The sequence below is a fragment of the Hyperoodon ampullatus genome, assembly GCF_949752795.1.
Source record: "Hyperoodon ampullatus genome assembly, chromosome: 5".
Lineage (NCBI taxonomy): Eukaryota > Metazoa > Chordata > Mammalia > Artiodactyla > Ziphiidae > Hyperoodon > Hyperoodon ampullatus.
In genome coordinates, this window is record NC_136918.1 from 1179218 (window position 1) to 1196328 (window position 17111).

The 17111-nt window shown below is 42.7% G+C and overlaps 1 protein-coding gene across 4 annotated transcripts; it reads left to right on the forward strand.

Moving 5' to 3' along the window:
- Positions 1 to 1180: 1180 nt before the first annotated feature.
- Positions 1181 to 16188, forward strand: CDV3 (CDV3 homolog; the record flags this gene model as incomplete). Of its 4 annotated transcripts, none has more annotated exons than XM_079704620.1 (5): positions 1181 to 1768; positions 2496 to 2572; positions 12829 to 12974; positions 14262 to 14415; positions 15579 to 15947. In XM_079704620.1, exons 1-5 carry the CDS (start codon positions 1529 to 1531, stop codon positions 15727 to 15729), a joined length of 768 nt encoding a protein of 255 aa, XP_079560746.1. In that variant the 5' UTR covers positions 1181 to 1528. The 4 variants fall into 4 exon arrangements, with proteins under 4 accessions (XP_079560746.1, XP_079560748.1, XP_079560745.1 ...); XM_079704619.1 differs by having other exon boundaries at positions 1187 to 1768; positions 14256 to 14415; XM_079704621.1 differs by lacking the exon at positions 15579 to 15947 and adding an exon at positions 16037 to 16188 and having other exon boundaries at positions 1189 to 1768; positions 14256 to 14415.
- Positions 16189 to 17111: the final 923 nt, after the last annotated feature.

Here is a 17111-nt window from a genome sequence, read left to right on the forward strand (position 1 = left end):
TGTGCTCTATCTACCCCACAAGGCTACTAACATAAGTCTGAGTCATTTCCTCAGTGGTTGTGACAGTTCTGTCTTTAGAAGGAGGAAGTGGAAAGTTTAGTACTTTACATTAGAGGCCCTTTTTCATATGCAAGGATTCATTTCATTCTCAAGGCCCAGAAGGTACTTAAATGGGACAACCACATATAGCATGGGCACATTTGGTACCCATTACTATGGTATGCCATTCCCCTCCTCTTATCAGGGATAAAAAAAGATAGATTACAGTCATCATCTTGTCAGGGCAGGGGATACTATTTAAATGTAAAATCATTTATCGCATCCAATGTCTATTAAGCACTGCAACTAAGAGGTACTCTTTCCCCAAGTATCTTGCAAGAGCTAACATCTCCATTTTACAGATCAGGAGCTTGAGGGTCAGATTTATTTAGCTTGACCTTGGTAGATATATCAATATCTAGAGGGTGGAGTATAGGTAAAACCAATCTCCTTTTAACTACCTACTGGCTTACTAACATCTTTTAGTAAATGAGAACTAAACTTCAAGGCTACTGCTCCTCACTTTCATAACAATCATCCCCTACGATGAAAATGAATAGCTGCCAGACCAGAGAGGGTGAAAGTACAGAGGCCAGCAGAGCGGATGGTACCATCTTTAACATAGCTAGCTTAACACAGGGCCTTTCCGTCTCGCTAAAGTTCAAACGACTACAAAGCCCCAGCTGGCCCCGGACGAGCAGACTCACGTGTATCCTACGCATGCGCCCAGACGGGACCTACCCGCCCCTTCGACCGGACCTCTTTAGCCAAGTCACCAACCAGCCCTCTAAATGCCCGCCCCCAAGGCTAAACCTTCGACCAATCGGGAGGCAAGAGTTTTCAGGCACGTCACTTATTTAGCATATACCCTCTCCCCGCCCCCAAGCTATGGCCCCGCCCCGTCCGAGACAGGGATTGTCGCCAAAGCACTTCGTTCTGGCATCTGATTGGCTCCTTTGCCAGCCCCGCCTCCGTCTCCTCCCGCCGCCCTCCCCTCCACGCTCCCACACTGGCGGGCGGAGCTAAGTACGCAGGCGCGGGTGCTGCCTCTCTCTTCTGGTGGCCCGCCCGCCCCCCTCCCTCTCCCTCCCCTCCCCAACCCCCTTCCCCTCCTCTCTGGGCCTGCGTGCGCGCGTCTTCCTCCTTCACGCGCCGCCGCTAGCCTAGCACTCTCGCTGGAACCTCTGGCCCGCACGTTCCCTTTGCCCTCCGGCAGCGGAGCGGGCGGGATCTTGCACCGCTGTCGCTGCAGCCCGGGCGGGCGGGGCGGCGGCAGCGGCACGCGAGCCCAGAGGAGGGCCGTACCACCGTTCGCCAGCACGCGGGGGGAGCCGCTCGCCCCGCCGCAAACGCCTCGGCGACCCCGCGGGGCTGAGGCGTCGCCGCGCCCGGGAGCTTGAGCGCCGAGCCGGCCTCGACCCCGAGCTCGAAGCCCCGCGGGCAGCGCCCGCCGCCGGCCCCACCCATCCGGGCCGAGGAGGCCGCGACCATGGCTGAGATGGAGGAGCGGAGCCTGGACAACTTCTTCGCCAAGAGAGACAAGAAGAAGAAGAAGGAGCGGAGCAACCGGGCGGCGAGCGCCGCGGGTTCGGCGGGCGTCGCCGGCGGGAGCAGCGGAGCCGCGGGCGCGGCGGGCGGTGGGGCGGGCGCGGGGACCCGGCCGGGCGACGGCGGGACCGCGGGCGTGGGGGCCACGGGCCCCGGGGCCGCCACCAAGGTTGTGACAAAGGTGAGGGGCCAGGGAGACTGGGAGTCGGGGCCCGGGCCGCGCGCTTGCGCCCATGTGCCCGCCCCCGCCCGCCTGCCTGCTTGCCTGCCCGGGGAAACGGCCGGGAGGGGCGGCCCGGGCCCGGCTGGCGGGCTGATGGGCGCGGAGGCTGCCACGTGACGCGGGCTTCCCACGGCGGGCCGCCTCGCGCTCCCCGCTGGACCCCCGACACCCCGCTCCCGACCCGCGTCGCTTGGCTCGGGCGAGGACGCAGGCTGGCGGCGGCACCCTCCCGGGGAATCGGCCCGGGTCGGAAGTGCATCTATCGAATGACGTCTACTCTGAGTAATTTAGCGTTCTGATTTCAGACCAGTAGTCTGAGCTGAATTTTCTAACAATCACATTTGTGGCAGCTCTAACTGGCACGACTTGGTCTCGAAGCCCGTAAAAGAAAAGTCTCATGGCAGGATTGAGCTAGACGTTTCGTTGTGGGCTTCCTGTTGATTTCATCTGGCGTTTCCTGGTTGCTTTTAAAGTAACAGGTCTCATGAAGGAACGCGGTGGAAGTAAAGTTTACTCACGTTTGTCCTCCAGCCTAGTTGGCCTTGGGATTGAGCAAGGGCTTTGGCCAGAAAACGAGTCCACACTTTAGGTTCCAGCCGCTTGATCCCTTTTTCATAGTCTGATAGTTGTCTTAGTTGTGTTTTTACAAATAGCTTTAATTGACTAAGTGGTACCTGTTTTACAGGATGAAGATGAGTGGAAAGAATTTGAGCAAAAAGAGGTTGATTACAGCGGCCTGAGAGTTCAAGCAATGCAAATAAGGTATGGTCTGGTTACAGATGTGCTTAGATAACCCAAGGGATAGATACTGTATGTTTGGGGTTTTTTAGCCCCAAAACAGCATCACAGTACTCTTGTGTTTTAGATATGCTTATTACGACTCTAATGGATTGTGCCTATTCCTCTGATGGCAGCCCTTCTATATGCTGATCAAATTAGCTGCCAGCTCTAAAATCCTGTGAGAGCTTGCCTGCTTCAAATCTTGGTTAGGCCTTTTTGAGACCGCTACAATGGATTTTGTGGTTTCAAAATTGTTACTTTTAATATTGGTGGGTCGAACTTAGTTTTTCTTTTTGTTTCCAAAAATAACAGGGGTGGTTTTCAGATCCTCTGTGACAGACAAGTTATATATGTATTCGTAATTGAAGCATAGTTAGAGGGAAATAACAGATTTTACAAACAAGCTATATATGTATTCGTAATTGAAGCATAGTTAGAGGGAAATAAAGATTTTACGTATTCACACAGTGAAACCAACTTGTGTAATTAGCACTGAGGTCAAGAAACTGAACATTACTGGTAGAGAAGAAAGCCCCCTCGTAGTCACTGTTTTCACCCCTCAAATAACCACTAACCTAACACTAGATTAATTTTCCTAGAAATTTGTAGAAATGGAATCATAGTCTAAGTACATTTTTAAAGTTCAAGAAAACAGTAATTTCTGAAAATTGGATTGGTTGGCTTAGAAGATTTGAAATTAACGTATTTTATCAAGTCCAGTCTATGGTAGTCACATGAACTTCAGATTCATGTAAATAAATGTCATGTTTTTAAGGGTCTCGTGAAGTAGAAAATCCATTGGTTTAGATTAAAAAACTCTTTATTCTGAGTTTCAAGAAATAAGTGATCCCTGGGAATTCCCTGGCAGTCCAGTGGTTAGGACTTAGCACTCTCATTACCAGAGGCCTGGGGTCCATCCCTGGTCAGGGAGCTAAAGTCCCGCACGCCACACAGCACAGCCAAAAAAAGAAGTGAACCAGATGCACTGCCTCCCAGTTTGAAGTCTGTGATTTATATATGCCCGTGACTGCCTGGCACAGTGGAGGAAATACTTTTCCTTAACAAAATACTGTCTTTTGACCTCTCTAGATGGTAACATTTATGGTGTTAAATAACTTATTAAAAAACCAGGGCTAGGGCTTCCCTGGTGGCGCAGTGGTTGAGAGTCTGCCTGCCGATGCAGGGGAAACGGGTTCGTGCCCCGGTCTGGGAGGATCCCACATACCGCGGAGCGGCTGGGCCCGTGAGCCATGGCCGCTGAGTCTGCGCGTCCGGAGCCTGCGCTCCGCAACGGGAGAGGCCACAACAGTGAGAGGCCCGCGTACCGCAAGAAAAAAAAAAAAAAAAAAAAACCAGGGCTAACTTTTATGACATTTGTTGGATACTTACCGCAACTAGGTATTCATGTCCTAGGTTCTTTCACGTCGCTGTGTGAGCTTAAGCAAAGTGAAACCTGATTGACAGTGGGAAACTTTTAGGAAATGCAGCTTCCCCACATGTGAAATACCTTCCGTGTTGGTGTGAAGTAGAGGTGATTAGACTGGAGGTTTATTCCCAGCCACTTCTTGGCTTCCTTTGTGTGTTAGATGGTTTTTGTTTTTGTTTTTTCTTTCTTTTTTTGGTTGTGTTGGGTCTTTGTTGCTGCGCATGGGCTTTCTCTAGTTGCCGCAAGGGCTACTCTTCATTGCGGTGCGCAGGCTTCTCATTACCGTGGCTTCTCTTGTTGCGGAGCATGGGCTCTAGGCACATGGGCTTCAGTAGTTGCAGCACACAGGCTCAGTAGTTGTGGCACACGGGCCCTAGAGTGCACGGGCTTCAGTAGTTGCGGTGCACGGGCTTGGTTGCTCCGCGGCATGTGGGATCTTCCCGGACCAGGAGGATTCTTAACCACTGCGCCACGAGGGAAGTCCCAATGTTAGGTGTTTTTGAAGAGACATAGTTTAGAAAATATCCGTTTTCTTTCTCCTGGGGCTTGACTTTTAAAAATGGGGAGGTAGGGATGTGGAATTATTAACAGCCATTTGTGATAGTGGAACTGCCTGTGTGTTTGGTTCCTGTGTTCTGTTGTAGAATAAGGCTCTTGCTCTGCCTTTCCTGACTGCAGGCCCTAGACTGCATGTTCTCGAAGACTCAGACTTACTGAGCAATAGCAGCCCTTTCTGAGGGAAAGGTTTCAAGTTCATTGAATGCTAGAAGTTCATGAGGATGTTTAAACTGCACCTATTTTTGTCATTGAATATATATCCCATATCCATTCAAGGTTATTTTTTCTTCATTTTTGGCTACTCCCGAGGTGGTGAAACATTTCTAAAATCACTTATATCCTTCACCTTTGCCAGGGGCATAAGTAAATCTCAGCTACTATGAGCATTAAGGTCTGCTTGACCTGAAGTAGACCAGCTTTTTTTGTACTGCATTTTTCATTATTTAGCATCTAGTCATTGCCCCTAAGTGGCCATCCAGAGATCTTTCTCTTACCTGCTAACATTGAGAAACATACCTTCTTCAGGAAGCTGTTTTTGTGGATTCTCAGTCACTGTGGAGTCTGGGGTCTATCTCCGTTGCCTTCATAAATCAACAGAGGGGAATCTAATGGCTTCCAGGGAAGGCTTGAGAGTGAGAAGCCATCAGAGGGTTAATAATAATGACAAAAACTTTCACTTTATACAGCTGACCCTTGAACAACATGGGTTTGAACTGCATGGGTCCACTTATGCAGATATTTTTCAATAGTAAATGCTGTATTACACGACCTGCAGTTGGTTGAATCTACCCATACCGCAGATGAGGCATGTTAACACCCCTGTTGTTCAAGGGTCAACCATGTACTGAATATCTTTATAAACTTTGTATTAAATGTTCTTGACATTGAAACTCAGTAGGAGTGGGAGTCTACAAGGAAAGACGCATTGGTTCAATAGAATGGGAAGTAGGTTACTCACACAAATAGGATATAGTTGATAATGTAGCAAAAACATGGACTTTAGGGAAAGACAAACCTGGGCTTGCATTTTAGCCCTGCTGCTTATGTGTGACCTTGGGCGAGTTACTTTACTTGTGAATGTTATCTGCAAAATTGAGATGACTACTCAGGATTTTTGTGAGGATTTTGAACAGGATGTTCATAATATATCCACTTGGTTAATGTTAATCAACCTCTATTTAGTGGGTAAATTAGAATGTCTTACTCTTGAGAATTTCTCTGCTATTTAACCATGAGGCGCACCCGCTTTATGATACCAATATTTGAGGAGAAGGGGTAGTGGAGGCACATAATATTATCATGACTAAAGTCCTACTCTGGTGAGTCAGTTCACTATGGACTTAATAGAAGAACATGACATGTTCAGGTTGGCATTAGTATAACCATACAAAGAAAAATCCTTCTCAGAGTTGCTGGAGATCTTGAATGATTGTCTTTTATGACTTGGTCTTACCTTTTGGGCAGAAGCCCTTAAAGGGGGAGAGAAATGAGATCTCTCCTCTAGAATTGGAGGGGGGTGGTTATGCCTTTAGTTTGTTACCTTTTCTATCCATGAGAGAGACAGCCTTGCTATTTCAATATGAAACAAGGGAAAATGAAACTTTGAAGTTGACTTAAAAATATCTTGAAATTCTCCATCTATAGTCTTCATTTTTTTTTCTTCCAACTTATTGTGTTGAAAAATTACAAACCTCAGAAAAGTTGCAAGAATAGTAGAATAAGTACCCTTATGCTCTTGCCGGAGATCTACAAATCATTTTTGCCCACACTTACTTTCTCTTTAGTTAGCTGCATACAGTCTTAAAAGTTCTTGGCACTAGTCCTCGTAGTAAGTTAGCATGCTGGATGTTTGTTGAAGGTGAGTGTGCAATTAAATTGAAAGGGGGTAAGTTTTCAGCAGCAGCAAGCATACTGTATTAATGTCCTAGCTCACATTTACCCATTAGCTCAAGATTTAAGTACCAAGAGTATTATGAGGTCATGTGTCAAGTTTTGTGTCTAAGTTAATAAATCTTATTCAAGATCACATCATTGTATACAGACAAGTTCTGAGAGGGAAGCCATTGAGATGGTGATAAAAGAAGGGGCCTACTGCTTGAGCTTAGATTATTGGTTGATAGTAGGACCTATAGGCCTTTCCCATCTTTAAAATGGATTTGAGGAAGAAAGATTTCATTTACTACTTATTACTAAATGGTGAGCATTTGTCATGTTTCAGTAAAAAATTGAGTCCTTGGAGCCCAATGGTTTTCTAAGAATCTTAAGAAATCTAGACTTTTAAACCCATTAGGTAGAGCTGGTTAAGTTGTCCTTTGAAGAGAAGGAATTATTCCAGCATCCAAGCTGGATTCGTTGTAGCAAATAGTTGTGGGACTGCGGAGTCCTGGATATTGGGCGTCGACTGCTGGGTCTTGGAGTTGTAAAAAAAAAAATAACTCATGCTCTACTGAACACTAGTAGATCATTTCAGTGATGTGTAGGGGCCGTGGAGTCCAGGAGAGACGCTTAGGTCTGCCGTGAACGGGTCAAGAAAGAGTCCTTGGATGAAATACAGTGACATTTTAAGCTGCCAGCCATGGCACATCAGGCCATTTCTATCCACCCCCACCCCGCCCCCCGGTTTACTGTTGTAACAGTGGTTGGATAATAGGGTTAAATCAGTGGAGCTGCCCAGCATTCCGGCAAAAGTGCAGTCAAGTCCGGATTTTGTTTTAGCTGCTTTTGGGGAAGGGGGAGTTAGGATACATAAATTCTCCTGTAATGTCCCTTGAGATAAGGAGGTAAGAATGTTCTGTTCTTTATAAATACACACCGTAGAATGTATGATCCTGATCAATCTTACTAAAAAAAAGTGAATTTCTCAAATCTCAAAATAGGGAAAATTTTTGTTTCATATTTTAGAGCTATAAAGAGAGTGAAATGAAGTAATAGGCAACCTGAAAGAGTATGGGCTCTGGAGTCCCACTGACTTGGCTCTGCTACATCGTAGCCCTGGTGAAGGTACTTAAGTATCTGAGCATCAGTCTCCTCATATGTACAAATGGATCTTCTCCCCGCCTTAGTGTTCTTTCGATTTTTAACTTTGTAAAGAGGGTACCACACTGCCTGGCATAGTAGATGCTCAGTAAATATTCCTTTTTGTAGCATTATCATTCCCCCTACCCCAAAATAGTGCCTTACAGACTAATGCATATTTAAGACAGTATACTTTGGATTGTGATAATGAATTTACAGTAACATTGTAGTTTTTATTTTTATTTTATTTACTTATTTATTTTTTAAGCATTGTAGTTTTTTTTTTTTTTTTTTTTTTTTGCGTTACATGGGCCTCTCACTGTTGTGGCCTCTCCCGTTGCGGAGCACAGGCTCCGGACGCGCAGGCTCAATGGCCATGGCCCACGGGCCCAGCCGCTCCGCGGCATGTGGGATCCTCCCAGACCGGGGCATGAACCCGTGTCCCCTGCATCGGCAGGCGGACTCTCAACCACTGCGCCACCAGGGAAGCCCAGCATTGTAGTTTTTAAAACATCAAATTTAGCTGATGAGACGTTGTATATTATATTTGGGTCAAACGCCAAATTTTAGCCTAGTTGTCTTCTGTGGAAATAATTCTTTGCAACATGTTTTTTGTTCTTTGGCATCTGGAGGTTTGACATTTTCTGGAATATGTAAATATGAAAGAGTAGTAGGCTATTATTTCTATCCTGCCATTGTTACTATAGCACTTTGACAAGGCTCTTAGCATCTCTGGGTCTTATTTCCCCTCTGTTGGATGAAGTGTCTTGACTAGACAATTTCCAATGTTTAGTTTAGCTGATATTTCAGAATCTTATGAAGCAAAATACTAAGTTGTCTTGTGCCTATTATCAATCTACAATCCCTCTAATTAAAACAGATCACTCTTATTTTCTAGTAATAGTTTGTGATCTAGAGGTATTTTAGGTTTGTGATTTTTTAAATTCATTTCTTCACTTGTCTCTGAGGGTGAAAAGGTGATGAACACTAGACAGTAAAGGAAGCTTCTTTTCTTTGAGACTCGCAGCATTCTATCAGACCAAATTGGAGCTTTTCTTCAAAATTTATTTTTTTGCAGATTAGGAAAACGATGTTTTTGTTCTTTAGAACATTTGAAGAGTATAACAGCATAAAGAAATATGCAAGAATTATTCATAATCCCTTCTGCTTAGGGATAATCAGTGTTAAAATTTTTTTGGTTTTCAGTTTATTGCAAGCTGATAATTCTGGAGTTTAAATATTAAAATAATTTCAGGGAAAAGCTATTTTAATGCAGTGCATTGTTGAAATTAACCATTTCTAAATGTAACTGACCAAATGAAAGCTATCACAGTTTGGGGATATAAGAGTGTAAAAGTGCCATGAAGTCACTTAAATCTTTGTGGGGATCTTATCACCCTGTCTGGCATGGATTGGGTTGCTGTGACATTGCTAACTACATAGTCAATTATAGCTAGGTGAGTAACACCTGTGCTTTTACTAATGCACCAAGCAAATTACATTTTAGTGTAATTACATAGTTGTGGCTTCAGAGGTGGGTAACTTTTTAAAAAAAACTTCTTTTGGGACAATTTTGATATTTGGATACCACTGTTAGACTCCTGGATAAATTATGACTTTCATACTCTTACCTGATCATTCTACTTAAAAGCTTTAGGAAGCAAGGTCATACTGCTTAGTATCCATTTTAAAAGAACATGTTTTCATGTTGCTTTTTTTTTTTTTTAATGAAAACTATGCTTTTTCTTATTGTAAAGGTGGTATATGTGGTGCTTATATGAAAACTCAAATACTAAAATGCTGGAGAGGGTGTGGAGAAAAGGGAACCCTCTTTCACTGTTGGTGGGAATTAATACAGCCACTATGGAGAACAGTATGGAGGTTCCTTAAAAAACTAAAAATAGAACTACTGTATGACCCAGCAATCCCACTACTGGGCATATACCCTGAGAAAACCATAATTCAAAAAGAGTCATGTACCACAATGTTCATTGCAGCTCTATTTACAGTAGCCAGGACATGGGAGCAACCTAAGTGTGCATCAACAGGTGAATGGATAAAGAAGATGTGGCACACATATACAATGGAATATTACTCAGCCATAAAAAGAAACGAAATTGAGTTATTTGTAGTGAGGTGGATGGACCTAGAGACTGTCAAACAGAGTGAAGTAAGTCAGAAAGAGAGAAATAAATACTGTATGCTAACACATATATCTGGAATCTAAAAAAAAAAAAAAAAAAAAGTTCTGAAGACCCTAGGGGCAGGACAAGAATAAAGACACAGACGTAGAGAATGGACTTGAGAACACGGGGAGGGGGAAGGGTAAGCTGGGACGAAGTGAGAGAGTGGCATGGACATATATACACTACCAAATGTAAAATAGATAGCTAGTGGGAAGCAGCCGCATAGCACAGGGAGATCAGCTCGGTGCTTTGAGACCACCTAGAGGGGTGGGATAGGGAGGGTGGGAGGGAGACACAAGAGGGAGGGGATATGGGAATATATGTATATGTATAGCTGATTCACTTTGTTATAAAGCAGAAACTAACACACCATTGTAAAGCAATTATACTCCAATAAAGATGTTTTAAAAATAATTAATAAATAAATAAAAAGCATGTAATACCAAATGCTTACGGCACTTACCATGTGTCAGGCACTGTTCTCAGTGCTTTATGTCTGTTAATCAACCTTCATAATGGGGCTATTACCCCCTTTTTACACGAGGAGACTGAGGCATACAGAAGTTAGATGCCGTACTTAGTCTTCCTGGCTAGTAAATGGCAGAGCCTGGATGTATTGAACCAGGCAGTTTGGCTTTAAAATCTGCTCATAACTGCTTGCTCCATGAAGAGAATAAAGTCATGCATTCTAGCACCCACTTTTTAACATTTACCCAAGAAATCATTCTAGTTGTCTTTCTACCTATATTAGGTGCATAGATTTTTAGTATTGATACATTGTTGGTTTATGTGACATTATTACTTCCATGTTAGTGTAGGCCTAACATCATTTTAAATGGCTCCATGGGATTCTATTATGTATTAGCAAAAAGGAAGACTGAAGGCTGGCTTAGCCATACTCCCCACGCTTTTTTCCTCTCAAACTATAGTCTTTAGTAAAATCATGCTCTAAATGCAGATTGACATAAGTTTGTTCCCTTGTCCGCTTTCTGTTGCCACCCTAGGCCTCTAAATTCTGGAATCATCTCTGGTTGGTGGGCAATATGTGATGGTACTATTATATGAGTGTCTTTAAAGAAGACCATTAGCTATTTGTTATATAGCCAGGACTTATTTTAATAGACATGGAAAGAAAGCACCCTTAGATGTCATTTTGCAGAAACCAGGATATGCCCTGATGTTCCCAAGGTCACAGTCAGGGTGGGAGTCATATATACATTGTTATGGCCATTGTCATGGATCAGATATCAAAAGGAGAAAATGTCTGAAAGAGTGGAAGGCCAGGGACAGAGCTTTAGGCAGCAGCATGTAGCTTTTTGTTTTTTTTCTTTTTGTTGCGTTGGGTCTTCACAGCTGTGCACGGGTTTTCTCTTTGTTGCGGTGCACAGGCATCTCATTGCATTGGCTTCTTGTTAAAGGGCATGGACTCTAGGCACACGGGCTTCAGTAGTTGCAGCATGCAGGTTCAGTAGTTGCAGCACGTGAGCCCTAGAGCATGGGGGCTTCAGTAGTTGAGGCACATGGGCTCAGTAGTTGCAGTGCGTGGGCTTCAGTAGTTATGGCACACGGGCTTAGTTCCTCCGCGGCATGTGGGATCTTCCTGGACCAGGGATCGAACCCGTGTCCCCTGCATTGGCAGACAGATTCTTAACCACTGCTCCACCAGGGAAGTCCTGCAGCCTGTTTTTTTAATAGAGGAAAGGACAGATTGATGACAGAGATTGATAAGCTGAAGACCTAGGAAACACCACCACTGTCATGGAAAGTAATCCAGGGAGAAGGTTGGTGGTCTGTGCCAGGTGCATCATCTTCAAGGGCAAAGAGTTGCAAAAAGGAAGTTTGATTTGGCAGTTATCTTTGTGCTGTCAAGCCAGCGGTATAGAGAGGCAAGATATATGTACTTGATAATTTAGCACATTCAGGCTTACATAAAATAGTAATAAGTAATCCAACACAAGGAGAAATAATCAAAGATACCTTGCAGAGATCACAGACTTCTGACTCAAGTCAATTCAAGAATAAAGAAATAGGGACTTGCCTGGCAGCCCAGTGGTTAAGAATTTGCCTTCCAATGCAGGAGCTGTGGGTTCAGTCCCTGGTCGTGGAGCTAAGATACCACATGCCTTGTGGCCAAAAAACCAAGAAAACATAAAACAGAAGCAATATTGTAACAAATTCAGTAAAGACATTAAAAATGGTCCACATCAAATCTTAAAAAATTAAAAATAGGAATTAAATAGATCAGTCAGTCTTAGAATGGTATGTTACCACTGAGGATATATTTTGCATTTATAATCACTAGTGAGCCAAAGACTGAGTTCTTGTATTCTCTTCTTTAAATGGGTGACACGTCTCTGATGTTAGGGACCAGTTCTATATATTTCCTATGTCTAGACAGTAGAGACCGACACTACTAAAGTATGAAGCACTGATGTAAATACTGAATGCTAACTTGTTTTCCTCTGTTGGAATGTGAGTTAATTTTGAGAGTATTTTTTTACATGTACTAAAGGATTAGCAAATGAAATTATACAACTTTTAAAACCCATTCATTTGATCACTAAAAATATGCTTACCATAAGTGCCTGTTTGTACACTTTGGTCCTAGAAAAAAATCAAGTAATTGTACTTTTAATCTTTCAAGTTGCCCTTTTCTCTACATTTCAGGCTAGATTGACCTCTCTTCCCTCCCTTAGTAGGGGCTGCTATAAATAATCAACACAGATTGTTAAAAGCCTGACATGTCAGTATAAATATTTCTAGATGTTCTTGAGTGTATGGAGTTTGCAAAAAGGGAAACGGAGACTGTCAGACAGAGAGGTTTTCTGAACCTTTTTCCAGCAGTGAATCCTTTTACATGAAGTCCTAATGCATAAAATAGATAAATTCCCTAATTCTTCCTCTCTTTTTTTTAAAACAAGTGAGGCGTTTGGGCTTGAAGAGGTTAAGTACCTTCTCCAGAATCACAGATCGTTATTGATAGAATTAAGGATGTGGACTGACAGTTTTCCTGGTGTTTCTGTAATTGAATTCACTTGTTTATTTTCCAATAGTGAAAAGGAAGAAGATGAAAATGAAAAAAGAGAAGATCCAGGTGATAACTGGGAAGAAGGCGGAGGAGGTGGTGGTGGTGTAGAAAAATCTTCAGGTCCCTGGAATAAAACAGCTCCGGTACAAGCACCTCCTGCTCCAGTAGTTGGTAATCTTCATATTTCATTTTCATAAAGATGTCTCTTTGTGTATAATTTTATATGCAGTCAGCTTTCAACTAAATGCATGCTTGCACTGGGTGAGTAGGGTCTTCTTTCCATTCCTAGGAGAGAGATTTGTGCCTGATCTAAAGACTTTCATATCCTCAATAAAGAAATTTGGAAGTTAAGGCTGTAGGCTGCTTAAATCTTACTGCAGTCCTATAGCTTGCCAGATTTACATGTTTAAGCATTTTTTTTTTCAATGTTTGACGGCTGACTAAGGAATATTGGGTACCTGTGTCTTTTTTTTTCCATTCCCCATTTTACTCTGTCTGAAGAATGAATTCTCAGAAAGGTGGATTTTATGACTCCCGAGAGGATGAAAAGTGCTTCTTGGCTCGGGGGAGAGTGGGAATGGTAAAGAAATCTTAGATCTTACAGTGGTTTGTGGCCCATCAGAGGGCCAGGGTATGTAAACATATGTACAGTGTATCTGTGGTATTAACATTTTTTGCTTGGGGCATGGGGATGGTACTATTTAGGAGAAAGTTGTCTAAAAGTCTCTTTTAGGAAAGCAATAAAGAAAAAATGTTGAGAAATAATGCTCTAATGTATACCCATTTTATACAGAATAATATAAAGAATAACAAATCACCCCAAATATTACTGTCCAAAGATCACAGATTACTACCATGCATAGTTTTTGCATGTTTCTTTCTAGCTGCATTACACTTGAGCTAATAAATCATGTAGAGATGTTCATTTGAAAGGAAGCTTTTGATAACTAGAAAACATGTGTAAAACACTGAATTCATGTTTAGGATCTGGGGGCGAATGGTATGTAAGAAAAGCTGGAAGGCTGTGTCCCCAAGATCTTGGTCATGGTACAAGACTTTGGGCTGCTTAATTTTTTCTCCTGTTTTATTAGAAAATAAAAAATTCATTGATGATGTAAAAGTGGTCATACTTTGAAAGGTAGTCCCTGATGAGGCCTGTCTCCCAGGACCAGCAGATTCCTTTCCCACTTCCAATAAGTTGACTTAATAGAACTCATTTACATAGATAATTAAAATTGTACATGGAAGAGAAATTGGAAGACTACTTTTACCCTAGAAAAATAGGCCTTTGCTTTTGGACATTTCCTCAGATAACTTTTCTTCTGTTGTTCAGAGACCCTTAATGTAAGTACTGTTTTTTTCCATAACTGTTAAAATTATCAGGAATTCAGGAGTAGCTTATTAAAACACCAAGCACTTGAGTAGTTTCTCTAAACTGTTTTGAAATGTTAGTTACAGAACCCCCAGAACCGACAATGACTAGTGGTGTGTATAGGCCTCCTGGGGCCAGGTTGACCACAACAAGGAAGGCACCCCAAGGACCACCAGAAATCTACAGTGATACACAGTTCCCATCCCTGCAGTCCACTGCCAAGCATGTAGAAAGCCGGAAGTAAGTATTCTCCATATTGTGGTTTGGAGCCCTATCCTTTGGCCAGGGAGTGGGGTATTTGGGATTTGAAAACCCAAGCTGCAGCTGAGAGGCAACTGAGAATTAAGGTGGGATTTGTATGCCCAGGACTGGGGGGAGGAGGGGGGAAGGACCGGGATGGGGGGGCGAGAGGAAAGAGCACCAAAGATAAACTTCGTCTGCAAGTGTCCCTTATCCCTAGTCTATGTCGTTCTGTAGCCATGACAAGTCTCATCTAGTGAGAATTCTTAATAAATATGAAGTACATTATTGCTGCTTCTATGTTCCTTGTAATATAGAAACTAGAAAAGTCAGCAATATTTCATTATATTCCCAGTTAATGTGAGTCGATGAAAGATGTTGGCATTTATAAATCTAATATTACAAATAATCTTATTTCAGCAGGTACTTAAAATGAATGCTACCTGGAGTTAAATGACCACATATGGCACATCCACATCTTATTTAGGGACATGAATGTTTTACAGAGTAAAATGGGAAGAAATGTAAATGCCATCAGATGGAAATTTTTCGGGGTGGCTGTTAACTTAAATCCCAGCGCTTTTGCCTCTCTGAGAGCACAGCTGGCTTGAACTGACACCTGCACTTGGCTGGTTCCTCTGCTCTGTCCTCCACGGGAGGCAGGGATTCACCACACTCCCCTTCATCTGACCCACTCCCGTAAAGTAGATGTGGGGAGAGTCCTTTGAACAACGAGTAGAACTTTACTTGAATGAGGACATTGTTGTTCTTACTTCATGCATAAAGGAAGAGATGTGTATTGTCTGTTATTTGCTAAGAGTAACCGTGAACCTTAGAAGGAATCACCATGTCATTAGACAGCTTTTTAACTTTCCAGTTGTCTTGAAGTTGGTCCCCAAATAGGTTTTCAGTTAATAGTATTCAGTAGATTTGCTACCACAGAAAATAGGACCCTGGAGCTTCAGTACAGTATTCTATACTTCCTGTTCAAGTGAAGCCTGAAAAATGGTTTTGGTAAAAAGGATTTATATACCAGTTTCCCCCTCCTGTCCCGTCCTCAAGATTTCTCTAAGGGGTGGCTTTTTTTTAAATTCAAGGAAGGATATTTTCAAAACAACCTAGTGAAGAAGAAATATTTACTGATTACATTTCTTTTCCCTTAGGGATAAAGAAATGGAGAAGAGCTTTGAAGTAGTAAGACACAAAACTAGAGGTAGGGATGAGGTTTCAAAAAACCAGGCCCTTAAACTTCAGCTAGACAACCAGTATGCTGTGCTTGAGAATCAGAAAAGCAGCCACACACAGTACAATTAAGGAATGGTGTTTGCTAACCCTTCTAAGGTAACTAGACCACAGCTAACCACCACGGACAGCCATCATCATCTGATCTCTGCTGGATCTACAACTGATGCAGACTACTCAGTATACGGGACCGGCCCTATTGCACTATGGAAGTTTAAAGTATCACAACTGCTCTTTATGTGTATTGGATTTAGGGGGATTTTCATTGTTAAATAAATGTGTGAACTAGATTCAGCAGTGTTCTTTCAGAGTTACTCTGCAAATACAAAAAAATCAAAAACTGCAGCCAGTGGTCATTTCAAAATCTTTTTATGTTCAGATACTGAGCCTTCGTAAGGGTTGACTACCTCAGATTTGCTGCACTCATTGTGGACTTCATGTGGATCACAACTTCTGGATAAGAAGGTTACAGCTTTTAAGTGTCGATGTGAAACTTGAAACCAGCTCTACTGGATTCCTATCAGAAATCCTGCAGAAAGTCAGCCATCTGGGTTCTGATCTGCTGTAAAAGATGAAGATTTAAGTGACCTTAATTAACCTGTCCTGTGCCCCATTCATAAGGAACACTCTGTAGTGGGTATTAGACTTCCTGGAACATGCCGCTCTCAAAAGAACTGATGTGTTCAGATAGTCTGTGTAGGGCTGTGATTTATAATTTAAACTTTGAGTTGTATTCTGAGGTAACCACAAATTAAATTCAACCAAACTCGGGTCACCAAGTGGGAAAAGGGGTGTGTGGGGGGGAATAATCTTATTTTTTTTAGTAATTTTTTATTTGGGTAGTGCTTTTTCTGTGTTCCATATTAAGGCTTTTTTTTTTTTTTTTTCTTCTTTGACTTGGAATAATTCTTTGACAGAGCATATTGCTTGGCTAAGTAACCTGAAATATGCATTGGAATTGTGAAACGTCTCATGCATTTGCCAATCCCTAGAGCAGGACCAGATGGCCTTTGATACAAAGGGCAGTAGATGCAGGGGCTCTACTTCAGGTGCTGTTAAAGCTTCCTCTCATCAGGTCTAAGTTGTATAGTAAACTGGTGGAAAGAGTATATTTTCTGCTCAGGCCAAGGGAGTCACAGATGTGTCCTTATAAATTCAAAGCAGTGAGAGCAGAACCTCAACCTAAAACCCACTGAAGTTTCATGGATCTTGCGTGATCTCTGACAAGAATTCCAGATGCACTTGTACCCAAACGTTTAGGGTATTAGACGCAGTGATTGTCCCAGCCTAGCTCTGTCATCAACCTCTTGGTGTGTCTTTTTACGTTGTTCATTTGGAGAGTCAGGGGCGAAAGACAGGTGATGTAGCACTTCTGTTTTTAATGATTACAGCTTAAACTATCCAGTAATTTTTAGTCCTGGAAAAGGCCATCAGGACGCTACCCAGGATTACTG